The sequence below is a fragment of the Anastrepha obliqua genome, chromosome 3 (genome assembly GCF_027943255.1).
Source record: "Anastrepha obliqua isolate idAnaObli1 chromosome 3, idAnaObli1_1.0, whole genome shotgun sequence".
In the NCBI taxonomy this organism is placed as follows: domain Eukaryota; kingdom Metazoa; phylum Arthropoda; class Insecta; order Diptera; family Tephritidae; genus Anastrepha; species Anastrepha obliqua.
Window position 1 is genome coordinate 105,547,048 of NC_072894.1, and position 18,268 is coordinate 105,565,315.

At 38.6% G+C, this 18,268-nt stretch overlaps 1 protein-coding gene across 1 annotated transcript; it reads right to left on the reverse strand.

Annotated features, from left to right (window-relative positions):
* Positions 1 to 139: 139 nt before the first annotated feature.
* LOC129242140 (mucin-2-like) lies at positions 140 to 16,582 on the reverse strand. The gene is made up of 5 exons (XM_054878701.1): positions 15,834 to 16,582; positions 8,529 to 9,157; positions 7,821 to 8,457; positions 1,085 to 1,767; positions 140 to 1,013 (listed from the first exon to the last, which is right to left on the reverse strand). The coding sequence occupies exons 1-5, from the start codon at positions 16,006 to 16,008 to the stop codon at positions 285 to 287; spliced, it is 2,853 nt and encodes a 950-aa protein (XP_054734676.1). The 5' UTR covers positions 16,009 to 16,582; the 3' UTR covers positions 140 to 284.
* Between the last annotated feature and the right edge of the window lie 1,686 nt (positions 16,583 to 18,268).

Below are 18,268 nucleotides of genomic sequence, written 5' to 3' on the forward strand. Positions count from 1 at the left end.
GACTAAAGCAACATTTTCCAACAGTTGAGGAATATTTTTTACTACTACACTAACAATAACATCAGTTACAAGAAGTTAACATGGTTTTATCCATTCGGTAAAAAATTGTGAATTTATTTGAATTGTTCATAAATATTACACAATTATTTACATTCTTACAAAGATATCTAATTCTTCGGTAAAATTCTAAAGCTACATTTTACCTAAAGCATGAAAAAGTTCCAACTAGTAAAACACACTTTTAAATAAAAAAAAAAAAACGAAATATATTTGCAGTAATTGACTCATTCATCCAACAACTCCTGCTTGACTGCTTGACTGGTCGCTGGTGTTGCTGCTGATGACCCACTGGCAGTGGATGTAGGGAGCGCCAAACCATTCACCATTGAAGTGCGAAAAAGATTTGAACTGGACCGCGTCATTGCGCCCCGATGTACGCTGACCGTCGCCGGTGATAGTGGTGAGGCTGTTGTCAGTGTATTGCTGGTGGTGCACCCTGCGGCATTCTTCGGCAACGCTGTCATAGCGCTGTTGCTGCTGCTAGGCGTCACCGTCGGGCTCTGTAACAATGAGCTCAGGCGACGTAACATCGCTAAATCGGTCGCATTTACAACGGTCGTTGGAGCGGGTGATGCGTTGTTTAGGGTATTCAACGGTGAGATATAACCGGAGGCGCTAGGCGATGTGGCAGGAGTTGGTGTACGTATAGAACTTCGACGTTTGTTGTTGACCATCGAGCCATTCATGTGGTTAGTGGCATAACCATTAGAGGGAGTGCGACCATTGCTACTGCCAATAGACGCATTACCGTTGTATGCGGGGTTTGGCTGCGACGGACGACGTGTTGCATTGGTATTTGGAGTATTCTCAAAAATTTCTCCAATTACTTCATAGATACGTTTCTTGAAGATTATCTTCTGACGAAAGTCCATCGCTTTCATTTCGGGCAACAGGCCTTGAAGAAAGGCAGCATCAAAATTCGAATCGGATGTGCAGAGTTCGTTGGATGGAGGCTGCAGGAAAATAATTGAATTTTTATTAAGAGCGAAAAATTATTAAACAACTAGCACCACCACCAACTTACCTTCACATCGGGCTCTTGCTCCACTTCCACACACATCATTGGCTCGACGACGGTGCGCAGGCGCTTTTTAAACGGATACATTGGTAATGACACTTCGCCCACTGTGCCGCCTTCCCCTTCAGTGGTAGATTCGAGCGGCAGTGCCGCTGGCGGCGATGGCTGCTGTTGTAGAGGTGGTGCAGGTTCTGGTTGTATTGGTTGTTGTTGTTGCGGTGCTTGCTGATGTATATATTGATGTTGCAGCAGTGGTAATGGCGAGCTTTGCTCGGGCAATTCCTGCCTCTTAGCATCTGCTTGTGTTTCTTGTGGTGAATGACTAAGTTGTGCCATTTGCTCCCCCCCTTTGCTCGACATGGTGCCTTCATCTAAACTACTATTCGAGGCATGTTCCTGTTGTGACTCCTCTTCATCGGTGCACTGCTCGTCGTACTCTTCATCGTCCTGTGCTGCCGTAGCGGCGAGACCGTCAAATGATTCCTCGCCGATCGACACCTCAATCTTTTCGCTCCGTCTTGAGCGGCGTGACACCGGAATACCGGGTGTAATGTGACGTGCGAGGAATTCCAGTTCTTTGTGTAGGTAATAGGGTTTGGTTCGATTCGCGCTGGATGGCACTTTATTGATATTAATGGAACGCGCAAAGGAGGTGCGAATGTTGCGCCAGCGGGATTTGCAAACGGCAACTGGAAGAGAAAGGAGATGGAATTAGATTTCTTATGAAATTATGGATCCGGGATAACTAAAATTGGATTTATGAAAATAAAATATATGGGGATTCCATAGGGTTTGTTTCAAAAATTTAATTGAAAAATTGAAAAGCTCTTACACTTCTTCTGCTTCACATCCATTTGCTGGGTATTCGCATTTACAGAAGTTTGACTTCCTTTTTTATTTAATATTTCATATTATTATACTTTAAATAAAAATATTTTTCAGCAGGGTTGCCATCAATATTTAATACAACAGTAATAGTATGGGTCTCGGCTTCAGTGATGAGGCTCAGTTCTGACTGAATGGCTTGTAAATAGTAAAAAATGTCTCATTCGGAGGTACACTAACCCACAAACGACTTATCAATAACCGTAGCACCAGAAAAAACGACCTCTATGCGCGCTTTGTGGATGGGAATGGGAATACTTCTTCAAATAACAAAGCAAGTCGAGCTGTAACCAACATCGGCGGCCGATATGCAGGCGCTGCCTACCGCTCGATAGACTTTTCAAATAAATGCACTTTGCGCACACGAATGTGCCCATATGTCGCCCGATTGTTATCTCTATGGCTAGGCCCTTATGCTCGTAATGCTCAACAAGCAGTGGCGCACCTAACTAGGCAGGGTCTAGTAAAGTTGCTATGACAACAAGAACCAACAAATAGAGATAGCAAATGACATACTAAAAAGGTCCGCGAAACCATCGATTTACTGGCAAAGCGAAAACTGGGAGTCCAGGATGAATTAACACAGCCCTTCACGTGATTCTTTACCGATGGGTCCAAGAATGAAATAGGGTCTGGAGCCGGATGGTACTTAAACGATAGTAATAAGTATCACTATGCTATGGGAGGAATGGCAACTGCTTTCCAAACGAAAATTTTTGCCATTCTAAAAGTAGCAGAATGGATAATTGAGAGGAGATGGTCAGTCAGGACAGTCAGGCTGTACTAAAGGCTCTGAAGAACGCAAAGTAAACCTCAAAGATTATTCAAGAATGTGAGAGGAAGCTTAATTCTGTTACAAGACTGAATAAGCTCGTACTTATATGGATTCCAGGGCACTGCGGGATTCAAGAGAATGAAATTACCGTTGAATTGGCAACGGTTCCCCACAGGGACCAAAGCCAATAATCGGTATAAGTTCTGCAGGAATCAAGAAGTGGATGATTTTGTGACAAGCCCGAACAGAAAACTGTCCGATTTTCTTCTAAAACTTGCAAGTAAAGACGTTCGGTTGATGGTCGGTATTATTATAGAACGCAATTCATAGGATCAACATATGGCCACCATTGAAATCATTGAAGACCCGATTTGCCTGTCTTGTTTAGAGGAGGCTGATGGCACGGAGCATTTTCTCTGTGAGTGTTCCGCATTTGCTAGAGCAAGGAGGAGGAGGTGGATAGCAGTGAACACTTTCTCTGTGAGTGAGTGTCCCGCATTTGCTAGAGCAAGGCTACGAATTTTGGATTCCTTTGTCGTGAGAATGAGTAAAATTCGTTCTCTCAAAGTGGAGTATATTTTCAGATTTATCAAAGAATCTTCTCACAGGTCTAACTATCTCTATTCCTCTATTCTATCCTATCTTTTTCCTTCTGTTACTTTTCTCTTTTCCTCCTTGACTATCTACCCTTTCACTTGCCAGTGATGATTTGGGTTCACGCCGTGTTGCTGCACGGTTGGTCCCAAAGAACCTGAATTTCATGCAAAAATGGGGTCGAGTTAATATCGTCAAAGACATGATTTCCAATGCTAAATCCGACCCAACATTCATCAAACGCATCAGTTCTGGAGACGTCACGTGGGTTTATGAGTACGACACACAAACGAGACATCAAACCAGTCAGTGAAGAGCTCCAAATGAACCAAGACCAAAAAACACCACTAACTTTTCAGTCAAAAAAGAAATCAACGTTCCCGGTTGTTATGGATTACAACGGCAGTGTACACCACGATTTTTTGGCAGAAGGTCAGACAGTTAATAAGGACTATTATTTGGGCGTTGATGAGATGGAATTCACCATAAAAGAAAGGATTTGGGGGAAACAACTCGTGAATTATGCACCGTAAGAACGCCTCGTTCCACAGTGCGATCTAATCCGTGTATTATTGATCAAAAACGGAACGAATACTATCCAACTGCCATCGAATTCATCTGATTTGGCTCGCTGAACTTTTTCTCTGTTTGATCGAGTTAAAAAAACCAGTACGGGGAACGCATTTTAACAGCCGAATGGAAGTAATGGAAAAATTGCAGACGGCTCAGCTCTGCTGGCTATACCGAAAATAGAGTCCCGAACATGTTTCGTTCGCTAAATCAAACATTGGCGTACTGGCATACGTGCTTAAGTAGTGATCGCCTTTGAAGGCGATATCACTTTTGAGGAATAAACTCGTACCTTAAATATTGTGAATATATTGTGAGATCTTTTTGATCATAAAATTTTATAAAATACTAGCAAACCCGGCCCGCTTCGCTGGGCACACTAAAATAGAATAGATATGGTTTAGAACAGAAAATATATGATTTTCATATAAGGTTGTCAAAAAAGTCTTGCGGTATTTTTATTGAATTTTCAATTGTTCATAAAATTGGTTATAATAATGCGATTTAAGTCAAATATGCGCCGTTTTGTTCGATGACGAGTTCCCAACGAGATGCCAACTTCATAATGCCCCTCTTATAGAAGTTCGCTTCCCTATTGTCAAAAAACTCGGAGAGCCAATTCTCACAGGACTCTCTTGTGGACAACTTCCGACTACCAAGCTCGTTCGCCATGGACAGAAATAGGTGGTAATCACTTGGTGCGAGATCCGGACTATACGGTGGATGCAAAAGAACCTCCCATCCGAGCTCCCGGAGCTTCTGGCGCGTCACCAAAGATGTGTGTGGCCTGGCGTTGTCCTGATGGAAGACAATTCGGCCTCTGTTGATCAAAGATGGCCTCTTCTGCATGAGTGCTGCATTGAAGCGGTCCAGTTGTTGGCAGTACAGGTCCGAATTGAGCGTTTGGCCATAGGGGAGCAGCTCATAGTGGATGATTCCCTGCCAATCCCATCAAACACACAGAAGAACCTTCCTGGCCGTCAATCCAGGCTTGGCCACCGTCTGGGCAGCTTCACCGCTTTTCTACCACGACTGTTTGCGCTTCACGTTGTCGTAAGTGACCCACTTTTCATCGCCAGTCACCATCCGCTTCAAAAACGGGTCGATTTTGTTGCGATTCAGAAGCGATTCGCATGCATCCATACGGGCAAAAATGTTTTTTTGCGTCAAGTCGTGTGGCACCCATACATCGAGCTTCTTTTTGAATCCAAGCTTCTTCAAATGGTTTATAACGATTTGATGACTCATGCCCAGCTCTTGGCCGATGCTACGGCTGCTACTATGCCAGTCTCTTTCGATCAATTCAGCGATTTTATCGCAATTTTCGACGACAGGCCTTCCGGACCGTGGCGCATCTTCGATCACCTCTGCACCAGAACGAAAACGTTGAAACCATCGTTGTGCGGTGGAAATGGAAACTGTATCGGGTCCATAAACTGCACAAATTTTATTGGCAGCATGAGATGCATTTTTGCCTTTATCGTAGTAGTACTGTAAAATATGCCGTATTTTCTCTTTATTTTGCTCCATGTTTGCGACGCTATAACTCACGAACGACTAAAAGCAAACCACAATTAATCAAACACGTGTTAGCACGTGAAAAGAGCTTTCCAAAAAGCTCTAGCGTGAACCGATGCGACGAATACAACTAGAACTACGCGCTTGCAAAGACAAGCTTGCGGAAATACCGCAAGACTTGTTGGCCAACCTTATATTATTTATTTCTTTATTCTTTATTCACGCGCTTTGGCATAAACAATATTTTTTGTTTTTCTATTTGTTTTTGAGTAAATATAAAATTGAAAATCAGGAAAAAAGAAGATTGTTTTTAAATTTCAAATCAACGCATATGAATAAACAATCGTCTTTTTTCCTGATCATCCATGAATTTTTCGTTTCAATTTATATGTTTTATTAAGCATTGGAGCTTTTTTAACCATTATCCATTTATTTTTTTCAAAAAAAAAAACGAAAAAAAATTTGTTTTCCACAAACACATAATTTCATTTGAACATTCGGATTTCACATTAAATTCTGAAATTTTCGTAAGAAATTATTCACTGTTCCAAAATCCACTCCAAAAAAATTCACAAAAAATTTTTACACTTTGCCCTTACGTCTTCTCCTTATGGCATCCAAATCAGAAAGAAATATTGACACATTGTAACTCACACTGTCAATTTGACAGTTCAGTTCCGCCCCAAGCGTTATAAAAGTAAGCGACATTATGGCTGGTTCAAAAGAACGCTGTACCCATTGCCAGTGTTCCGAATTACAACCAAACTTTGCGAAACCCATTTTCAATACTTACTTAACAATGTGTGTAAGTTTGGTTTAATTCGGTGCAAAGACACGGCAGATCCACGTTTTGGCATATATTTCGAGACCCCAGTCATCAATACGTATGAAAATTACCCCGTATTAAACCGCTTATCAACAGCTTTCATTTGATACCCATATTGTACATACACAACCAAAGGTTACCCGGGTCCACGTTTTGACCTATATCTCGAGACCCCAGTCACGGAGTGGCATGAAAAATACTCTGTACTAAAGCATTCACCAACAGCTTCAATTTGATACTCATATTGTACATACACATCCGAAGGTTACCCGGGTCCACGTTTTGACCTATATCTCGAGCCCAGTCCACCAATAGGTATCCAAACTATACGGAAACCATCTTCAATACCTTCTTAACAATGTGTGTAAGTTTGGTTTAATTCGGTGCAGACACGGCTGGTTAGCGAACACACACAAAAAGTTGACTTTATTTTATATATAAGATTTTTTCAGTTTGTGTCCGAAAAATCCAAATATCTTACGGAACCCTATTTTTTTCCAAAATAAAATGTAATCCATGTTACTCGTGGATAATGTAGTTTTCGAATGGTGAAAGAATTTTTAAAATCGGTCCAGTAGTTTTTGAGCCTATTCGTTACAAACAAACAAACAAACAAAGTTTTCCTCTTTATAATATTAGTATAGATTAATAAAAAGTAACTTGAATGCGGCGTTGCAAGTGATCCTACCACCCATTGATAGATATGTTTAAAGGAAGACCGGCCAAATCTGCTTATAGGATGAAAGCAGCAGGCAGGCTAAACGAAAACACACACAATCATGCATCAGTTCTACTATCTGCGGACGCATACTTGCCAGACGCATCGAAAACAGACTATCTGGTTCCCAAGATGGATGCGAACAGAGATTATAAGTTACGAATACCTGATAGGAAGGATTGGCAGACCAGAGTCATATCAGATGATAGTAGTCACCATATTTATACTATGGGCAATAGCACTGGATCGGGATTATCCTTAAATTGCTCTCTTAGATTTCCAGACTGGTGTACCTTCAGCGAGTGGAAGAGGACATAAGCATTCCGCTAAACGAACTATACACTGCGTTTGACTTGAGCGTAATCACGGAAACCAATAGAAAGTGGTCTCTGACTAGTAACTGCAGGATCTCCAAAACGCTCTGGTCAAAACTGAATCTTAAAAGTACGGGGCACTGCGCTATTGACACCCTAACTAATGGAACTCACAATGACTACTGCAAGAGTTGTGGAGATGAAGAAGAAATTGAATTGGTACAAAATTTATTCTGTGATTGTCTTGCACTTCAAAGAAGCCGTGCCAAATATCTTGGCGATTATTTCCTTAAAGACATGGGCAATTTTACTACTACAATACATTAACAATAAAATCACTTACAACAAGTTAACATCGCTTTGTCCATTCGGTAATAAAAATTGTGAATTTATATTTCATAAAATATTACACAATTATTTATTTTCTTACATTCATACAAAGATACCTACTTTTTGGTAAAAAAAAAAGCATGAAAAAGTTCCAATCAGCAAAACACACTTTTAAATAAAAAAAAAAATATATTTTCAATAGTTGGCTCAACCATCCAACAACTCTTGCTTGACTGCTTGACTGGTCGCTGGTGTTGCTGATGGTGGCCCATTGAGCAAAAGGTTAGCACTGGACCGCGTAATTGCACCTCGGGACGCGTTAGTCATCCGTGGCGTTGCATATGAAGCTGTTGTCAGGCGATTGCCTGCTGACGACATAGAGGCGACATTCTTCGGCAGCGCTGTCATAGCGCTGTTGCTGCTAGACGCCACTGTCGGGCTCTGTAACAATGAGCTGAGACGACGTAGCATCGCTAAATCGGTCGCATTTACAACGGTCGTTGGAGCGGATGATGCGTTGTTTAGGGTATTCAGCGGTGAGATATAACCGGAGCCGCTAGGCGATGTGGCAGGAGTTGGAGCTCGACCCTTGTCGTTGACCGTGTAGCCATTCATGTGGTTAGGGACATAGCCATTACAAGGAGAGGTGCCATTGCTATTGGTAATAGACGTCCCATGTGTTGCGTTGTTATTTGGTATACTGTCAAAAATTTCTCCAATTACTTCATAGATACGTTTCTTGAAGATTATCTTCTGACGAAAGTCCATCGCTTTCATTTCGGGCAACAGGCCTTGAAGAAAGACAGCATCAAAATCGGTATCGGAGGTGCAAAGTTCTTTGATTGGAGGCTGCAGGAAAATAATTGAATTTTTATTAAGAGCGAAAAATTATTAAGCAACTAGCACCACCACGAACTTACCTTTACGTCGCGCTCTTGCTCCACTTCCACACACATCATTGGCTCAACGACGGTGCGCAGTCGCTTTTTGAACGGATACAGTGGCAATGGCACTTCGGCCAGCAATGGCTGCTGTTGTGGAGGTGGTGCAGGTTCTGGTTGTTGTTGTTGTTGTTGTTGTTGTTGTTGTTGTTGTGGTGGTTGCTGATGTATATATTGATGTTGCAGCAGTGGTAATGGCGAGCTTTGTTCGGGCAATTCTTGCCTCTTAGCATCTGCTTGTGTTTCTTGTGGTGAATGACTCTGTGCCATTAGCTCCCCCCCTTTGCTCGACATGGTGCCTTCATCTAAACTACTACTCGGCGCATGTTCCTGCTGTGACTCCTGCTCCTCGACCGCTTCACCTCCCTGTGCTGCCGTAACAGCAGAACCATCAAATGATTCCTCTCCCATCGGCATCTCAATCATTTCGCTCCGTCTTGAGCGGCGTGACACTGGAATACCGGGTGTTATGTGACGCGCGAGAAATTGCAGTTCTTTGTGTAGGTAATATGGTTTGGTACGATTCGCGCTGGATGGCACTTTATTGATATTAATGGAACGCGCAAAGGAGGTGCGAATGTTGCGCCAGTGGTCTTTGCATACTGCAACTGAAAAGGAGGAGGGATGCAATTGCATTTCTGCTACAGCACTCATAAAATTTATGGCAAATGCATATAAGTGTGTGTGTGTGTGTGTATGAATTCACTAGGCAAACATAAATCCTGCCAGCCAAAAGTGGTGAAAAAACTGGATAAAAAGTGGGTTTTATTAACTTGAAAAGAGGGTAGAATACTTATAGGAAAAACTTCTATATTGGCAGCATCAACAAGTGGAGTCAGTAACCATTACAGATACATAGGAAAGGAAAAGGAAATCCGAGTATTCGTATATCAAAAATGAAACATGAATTCACTCACTACTTGCAATTTTGTTCTCTACTCTACAAAATTGGAAGATTTCGCAGTCTTTTTCAGGTTTAGTAAAAACTCCCGTGACAAGTTGGAAGAGTTCAAAAATGCTTGAAGTTCTTCAAATGTGGTTGATTTCCTCACTATGGCTTTAAATCTATGTATTGCGAGTTTTTCAGGAATTTCACCTCCTTTAAAAAACAAAATTAAGTATATTGTTTATTTAAGCTACATTAAAAGAAAATTCTTGTATCCTTTTAATGCAAATGCGGTAGTGATCGGGCTTGAAACCCATCGTGTTCATCGAACACCAAATTATAGAAAAAGACGTTCTCTAATAACGATCGCTTCTCGGCAGATATTTTTGCCATCCGCCGTTCAGAAGCGGTATTTGTGGAAAAACAGCGAGTCCATTTGTGGAAGAACATCAAGACGCACACCACGAATAGGAGGAAGAGCTCAATCAAAAACCCAATTTTTTTATTTATAATAAAATTTTTACAAATGCCTAATCGGGACTTACTTGTATGAAATTTCATAGACTGGTGGTTCCCCTTGCAGCAGAAAGACAGCTTTATCAGCAGAATTAAAACACGATCTAAATAATGAAAGACGCTATTAATTTGGAAAATAATTGAATTTTATTAAAATACTTACTCGAATATTTCCAATCAGTTGCCGAGGATATAATTTGCAAAAAAAGTTTAATTTTCACTACAATATTTGAGGCTTTTTTAGAAAACATTTATGTACGCACACTTGTAAAGAAGCCGCTTGTATTCAATTAAGGGGCCCGATTTGTCAATAGGCTGGGAGAAAGCTGCTTTATTAACGAACATTTAATGAGAGAATCGTGTGGTCGAACGACTTTAATTTTCATTTCAGTTGAAAATTTTCAAAATACCAAAAACAAAGCATGCATACGTTGCAGCTGTTGACTGAATAAAATTATATTTTGAATATTTGGTTTTTTTTTTTTTAGTTTAAATTGTATTGCAAATGAAATTCAAACTAAATTTTAATTTTGAATTTTTCGTTTTTTTTTTAATTTCAAATAAAATTCGAAATACATAAATTTTACATTTGAGTATTTTTTTTTTTTTTTTTTTTGAATTTAGAATTGCAAATAAAATTCAAAAAAAATTTTAATTTTGAAAAACAGAATTTTTTTAAATTTTGTATTAAATGATATTGCAAATAAAATTCAAAATAAATTTTGAAGAAAAAAAATTCAAAATCAGTTTTAAGCTTGATTTTTTTTTTTTGTTTTTGGAATTTTGAATTAAATTGTATTGCAAATGAGACTCAAAATAAATTTTAATTTTGAATTTTTCGTTTTTTTTTTTAATTTAAAATAAAATTCGAAATAAATTTTAATCTTGAAAAAAAAATGTTTTTTTTGTATTGTAAATAAAATTCAGAATTCAATTTTTGATTTTGAAAAAAAAAACCTTTTTTTTTTTGAATTTTGAAATAAATTGTATTGCAAATAAAATTTAAAATAAATACTAATTTTGAAAAATTTTTTTTTGTATTGCAAATAAAATTCACAATAAATTTTAATTTTGAAAAACAAAACAAAATTTTGTTTTTAATCTTGAATTGAATTGTATTACAAAAAAAATTCAAAATCAGTTTTAAGCTTTATTTTTTTTTTGTTTTTGGAATTTTGAATTAAATTGTATTGCAAATGAAACTCAAAATAAATTTTAATTTTGAATTTTTTCGTTTTTTTTTTTAATTTAAAATAAAATTCGAAAAAAATGTTCATCTTGAAAAAAAAATGTTTTTTTTTGTGTTGTAAATAAAATTCAGAATTAAAATTTTGATTTTGAAAAAACAAAAACCTTTTTTTTGAATTTTGAATTAAATTGTATTGCAAATAAAATTTAAAATAAATGTTAATTTTGAAAAAAAAATTTTTTTGTATTGCAAATAAAATTCACAATAAATTTTAGTTTTGAAAAAAAAAAAACAAAAATATTTTTTTTTTCAATTTTGAATTAAATTGTATTGCAACTAAATTCAAAATAAATTTTAATTTTGAAAAAAAAAGAATTTTTAAATTGTATTACAAAACAAATTCAAAATAAATTTTAAAATTGAAAATTTTTTTTGAATATTTGAAAAAAAAAATTCAAAATAGATTTTAATTGTGAATTTTTTTTCTTGGCATTTTGAATTGCAAATAAAATTCAAAATAAATTTTATTTAAAAAAAATTTTTTTTTTTTTGAAGTTTGAATTGCAAATAAAATTCAAAATAACTTTTAATTTAAAAAAAAAAAATTTCAATTTTTAATTAAATTTTATTGCAAATAAAACTTTATTGCAACCCCTCAATTCCATTTAAGTTGATTGAGTAGATATATACTTTTTCTCATAAGCCAATTTTAATAAAATATACCCTATGTTATTTACAGTATAGTCACTAGTTAAATTATTTTTGTTTTTAAGGTCCAAACGCATTGTTTTACGTGTTTCTTTGGCTCCGAAATTCTAAATAATATTGTAACCTTTTAAACCAGCTGAAGGAAAAAATTCGTAAAAAAGACCCAGTTTGCAAATGAAAAAAATTTTTTGCAGCCCTTCCAGATGATCACTTCAAGGATGGAACTCATAAATTGTAATCCCGTTGGCACAAGTGTATTGATGTTCAGGGAGACTGTACTGAATACTAAAGTGTATTCCAAACCATAAAACTGGGGTTTTTATCGAACCGCAAGACTTATTGAACAACCTAGTACGTATAATCAATACTCTTACACTTCAAAAACTATGAAAACCAGGTTACGTCCTGGGTTCCAGGTAGAGGGTAGAGGACTGAATTGGCCTAAGGGCCCTCCTAGCCAGTCATCGGCACGCCCCTGACTGTTGTTGAAAGGGAATTGCACCACTTATTTCTCGGGAAGGCGCAGGAAAGATGGAGCTCCATTTCTTCATGTGCTCAGTATTTTTCATAGTTTCAGAAATCATTGCAGACGCGATATAAAATCAAACAGTGGATCATTGGAATAAGTGCACTGAAGTTGAGTATTCAAAGTAATCACTTTGAATAAAACACTAACTTCATTAAAAAATTCGAAAATAATAATAATAATATGTAATAATAAATTCAAATTATCTAATTTTGACTTTCGATACTTTTGAACTAACCTGTAATTACAGATTTTTAAAATCACTTAATTAACCTATTATCATCTTACCATTAAGGGGGCCACCTAGAAAGAAAAACAAAACCATGTTGAAATCAACTGGAAAATTGAATTTGAGATAGAGTTAAAAACTAGGTTTTTCTCAAGTTGAGAAATACAATTTTTGTCATACAAAGAAAAAATTGTCGCATTGAGAGGGACATGATCCCCAAGAAGGATATGATGCCCAACTGGAGGTGCTGTTGAGAATGAAAAGGTGGATTCTCTATGTCTTACGAAACCCTTTATAATGGGCAATCAGATTGGAGGTACTTTTTCCAACGTGGTTTTTTTTGGCAAATCATGCGTGCCTACTGTCAAACTAAATACAAAATATTTTTCAGTATTTCATCATGGAAAGACTTACGCTTCAAATTTGATAAATGAATCTACACAATAATAAAGATTGCGGAATCAATTTTGAATTTTCGTTGTGGTATTTCAATTTAAAATTCGATACCTCTAAATTGATCGCCCTGTACTGCAATCTGTTAAAGGATCTAAAGATTTAGGTGTTTTTAACAGTCGCTTTTCGTTTCATAGTCAAATTAATTTCATCTTATCAAAATTATATTTTGTCTTAGGTTTTGTACGACGGCGCGTTATTTTATAGATCAATTTTTAATCATTAGGATCGTTAATCTTTATCAGTCGTTTTGTCTAAGAGAAACCTTTTTTTTTTTGGTACTTCATGCACAAAAGTTAATACAATGCGAAAATCCTTTGAGCAAAATACTTAAGAACAAAGCAAAGCAATAATGAAATCAGAAAAAATGCAGATGAAAGGGAAAAGTATACATCCTTGCATTGTTATTCTTTTTGACCTCATTAAACCTCAACAACGTTCCACACGCAAATTGGTCATATTCTGCGTACGGAGTACCTTTTTTACATCGTTCGAAAGATGTTCGATTGGATTTAAAGCGACACGCAAAAATGCCCAATCCAGAACAGTGATCAAATTGTCTTCGAACAACTTTTTTGCCACATGAGAAGTGTGCTTCGGGTCATTTTGTTGTTGAAATTACCAAATCACCGGTAAATTCTCTTCCTCATAAGGTAAAATTACGACTTGAAGTATCAGAACGTACTTGATCGCATCCATAGCACCTTCCATACGATGAAAACCCCGAAAAGAAGCCTCACATAATTATTGAACTTCCCCCTTACTTTATGATTGATCAAACGAACTTAAATGCGAATACTGCACGTTTTGGCCGCCGCACGTACTTTCTACCATCAGGACCAACTCTATTTATTATAGTTTCATCGCTGAATAAAATATAACGCCACTGATTTGGAGTCCAGGGGCAAAGAGCTGGGGTATAATTTTTTCCTTTCGACATTATTGAATCGTTTCAACTTAAGTGAAAGAACTTTACTACTCTGGAATGCTCCAGATCCTTCATTTTTTACTTACTTGCCTGTTACAAAATAAAACAGAAAACAAATCACAAAAAAACATCAGTGTTGCTACTAAAACGCAAAAACTCAATGAGAATCCTTCAAGAGAAATAGATAAATGAACTGTACTGAAATGTGTACTAAAATCAGTAAAATTTTGTGATCCTATCCCATCTCACACATCTCGTTTGCTATTGGTCGACTTGAAGTCTTCACGAAGTATAGGAGCGATTCTTGCTCTCTCGTTTGTTTTCCCGTTTATCAAAGGTGGCATTAATTGCCTTTTTCTGCTTCAAAGCACTAATTTTCTTAAACAATTCATACCTCCTTACTTATCATGTTTTCTTGACTTCTTGAAATAAATAAAATTTAAAAAAATACCATATTTCCTGTCAATAAAGCGTACGACGCCCAATGAAACTCACTGCCAGCTATTTTTGTTGTTCCTTTTAAGATTGCTGCAATTCTTAAACGGTGGTGCTCTCGTACTCTTGCAAAATTTAGTATTGTTACGCTTAGAGAAACCCCCTAATGTTGGAGAATTGAAAATAACTCAACTTAACCTCAAATTGATCTCGATTGGACGTCCATCTTATTTGGTTGTCCAATCAGATCGCATTATCAGTTCTCCAACTAGACTAATTGCAGTAAACAGTTCATATATCAACAATGCAAATCGAGACACATAATAAAAAGTCAGAAGCAAAAACAAAGTCAAGAGTTTTCGTACAGTACAGCAAATGATACTTTCTCACTGCTAGGAGAGGCAACACGAAGGACAAAACTCAGCTGCAAGGCAGCAGATATGTATGTACGTGACCGCGTCACCGGCATTTCCGCTGCCACAACGTCAAATAAATATTGCCCCCGCTGCTATCCATAGCCGCAGTTGGCAACATTGTAGCGCGCTCGAATAGAAGTGCAGAAAAAAAACAAAAACAGCCGGAAACAATACATGGCAAACAGGGAACAAAACAAGAAGAGACATAGCAATATGTGGAGGAAAACAAACGTTGAGAGAATTTTGGTGCGAGAGTTAGAGAGAGCGCGCTCAAAGCACGAATAAATATTGAAAGAACAACTACAACCACCACCACCAACAAAACAAACGCGCCGACATCATCGCTGGCGAGCACAGCGTAGACGCAGCAGCGATAGCATGGCAATATTAATAAGATGTCGTATTTTAGCACAGCAATGGGGAAATGAGCAACAACAAAAAATACACTAAGACTTTTTGGACAATGGCGGTAGCAACATTTTGCTTGCGTGTTTAAATGCGCACAGGGTGAGCGGAACACGGTTGATTGGCGGCCTGCCTGGTTGGTTGGTTGGTTGTCAACGGCACATGCAAGAGCCGCCGTCATCGTTGCCGTCGCAACGAGCACGCGCTTGCCAGCCACAACAGCAGCAAAAAGCGCGCAACGCAGTGACTACCAGCGTTAGCCTACTACCAAGCAATGGTAAAACAAAAATAACAAAAACAAATAGCAAGGCAAAAATACGAGAGGGCAGCTACAAGTAGGCTGCAAAGGGTTTTGCCTGGCAGGCGGTGGAGCAAACAAGCCCACAGGCACCGAGTGTAAAGAAAAGCAGTGATGTAGCAGCGGTAGGCAAGCGGGCAATGGTAATTAAGGTGTTTATGTTGTTGTTGTTGCTGTAATTGCATTCAGTCAAAAGTGTTGCCGTTTTTCGGTTACAGTTTTGTTTTTTGTATTTTCTGTGTTTTCTTGGATGCGTGTGTGTATGTACGTATATATATATGAATATGATACCTACCATCTTCACCAGCTTCCTTGGCAATTTGGTCCCACGCCTTATCCAACACATCCTTCTTCATGTAGTGTATATGCGAGCGATCATACATGCACGGATAAAGCTCCACTAAGCGGCAGATTTTCGCGTTACCTTGGTAAGTTTCCGGCTTTGAATCGGTGGATCCCGACTGCCTCATTTTGCTTTGGTAGTTTGTTTGAATAGTTGTTGAGCAATAAATTAAACTTAGCACACACAGCCAAAAAAATACTACTGGCAACAGCAGCGACAGGCGCCAAAGCGGTGCGTCTCTTTTTTGTTTTGTTTAAAACTTTCACAAGCGCAGAGCACAAAAACAAGTCTCGAAAATATAATTTAAATTTTTATTTCGCACAAACGGCTGCACACACACACACATACACATAGTCACTAGCAACAATTCTTGCAGTTCACTTTTTAGTTTGCTTCGTTTCAAAAAAACAACGCGCACAACGCGCACCTACTTCTCACCACGACGTTCGGTACAATGATGAAATCGCATAGCAGCAACAGCAATCAGTGTAGCAACAGCAATTTCAGCACAGCAACTTGCAATTAAAAGGAATGATGACGGAACGAACGAAATGTGGAGAACGATAACGAACAACTATGTCGGCGGCACGCACGAACAATACTCAGCTAAACGACAGTAGATTTTTAAGAGTGGACAAATAGTCACAGCAGCAGTCGAGCAACTGAATGTGAAACACGTCGTCGAGCTGAGCTAAGCTGGGTTGAGTTGAGTTGAGCTGAACGGGACGGCAGCGATTGCTGGCAATTACCTGCTGCAGAGTGTTTGTTAGAGAGGGGCAGAGCGCGTCAGCAGCAGTGAGAAGGGGAACGAGAGAATATGTGCATGCGCGCGTGCTCGATTGTATGTGTGTGTGTGTGTTTGGGTGAGTAGCAGCAGCAGCAGCGGCAACAGTGGTGCGAAAACTGAACGAAAAGCCATACAGTATCAACAAAAACAACTAAACCGGCGACCACAGTGACGCCGGCGACAACAATAACAACGGCTATATAGATTGTATGGTCAATGCAATGACGCGATGACGACCCCTAACAATCTGTGCATACAAATATTTAGTATAAGTGTGTGTGTGCATATATACATCCGCTCACTACCACTTGTTCACAATCCAACTCAACGAACAACCCAACTCTGATAGCAACGCTCACGTCACTGCTGCTGCTGCTGCTGCTGAGGCCGAAGCCAAAGTCGAAGCCGCAACCGCTGAAAGCAAAAGCGACGCCACGACGCAAAATGTGTCGAGAGACGTTACGTGTTGTAGAGACGTTTGCGGCTAGCCGGGTGGAGGCAATGACAACAGTGTTGCTCTGGCTATGTAGCAATATGGGGCGATGACGACAATGGCAAAGGCGACAAAACAACAGCATGAGCAATAACAACAACTACAGCTGCGATGCCGATGTACATATACATATATGTACATATGTGCGTATGGTTGTGTGGAGCAGCAATATGAGTACGGCGACGCGGCGATGAAACAAAAACGTAGCGATAGTGTGAATGACGGTGGTGATTATGTACACATGTATGTATGTATGTATGTATGTGCATACAGACGCTTGTACAATAATTTTTTGGCTTTAACAATAACATCAATATAAGTTGGGCAACACAAAGTCGCGTGTACTTCTGACAGCAACGAAATTTTATTAACCATTTTAAATAAAAATATTTTAAACAATCAAATTTTAATAATTCAACCAAAAATTGTAATAGAAAATATATGTAATTCTTCTTCTTCTGGATTGGCGCGATAACAGCTTACGCGACTTTGGCCGTGTTTAACAAAACGCGCCAGTCGTTTCTTTCTCGTGATGATAAATGGTTCATTAGACAGGGCTAGTTTACTGGGTTCGGCAGCCCTTGGTCGGGAAAAACACGAGTCATTCCGGTAACGTAGAACCGGTTGCTATGGGAATGACGTGCTAACCGCCGCCAAATGAAGCCAAATTATTCCCAACCGGATCTTTCCAACGCAGAAGGGACGCCCCAAGCTTCTGCTCTATACGTTAACACGGGCAAGATGAGAGCCTTATAGAGCCTTCGTTTTGTTCATCGAGAGAGGACTTTACTACTCATTTGCCTACTTAGTCAAAAGTAGCATGTTCCCCTGCCAGTAAGTAGCAGTAATTCCCCTCCGTTGGATTTCAAGGCTGGCATTGTTATCGATGTTAATGCTGGTTTCTAGATAAACAAAGTATCTTACAACAATAAAATCATAGCTGTCAAAAATATTTGTAATTACACTAACAAAAATAAATAGCACTGAGCACTTTCTCTGTGAGTGTCCTGCCTTTGCTAGAGCAAGACTACGAGTATTGGGTTCCGATGTCATGAGCATGAGTAATATTCGTTCTCTAAAACTGAACGATATTTACAGATTTGCCAA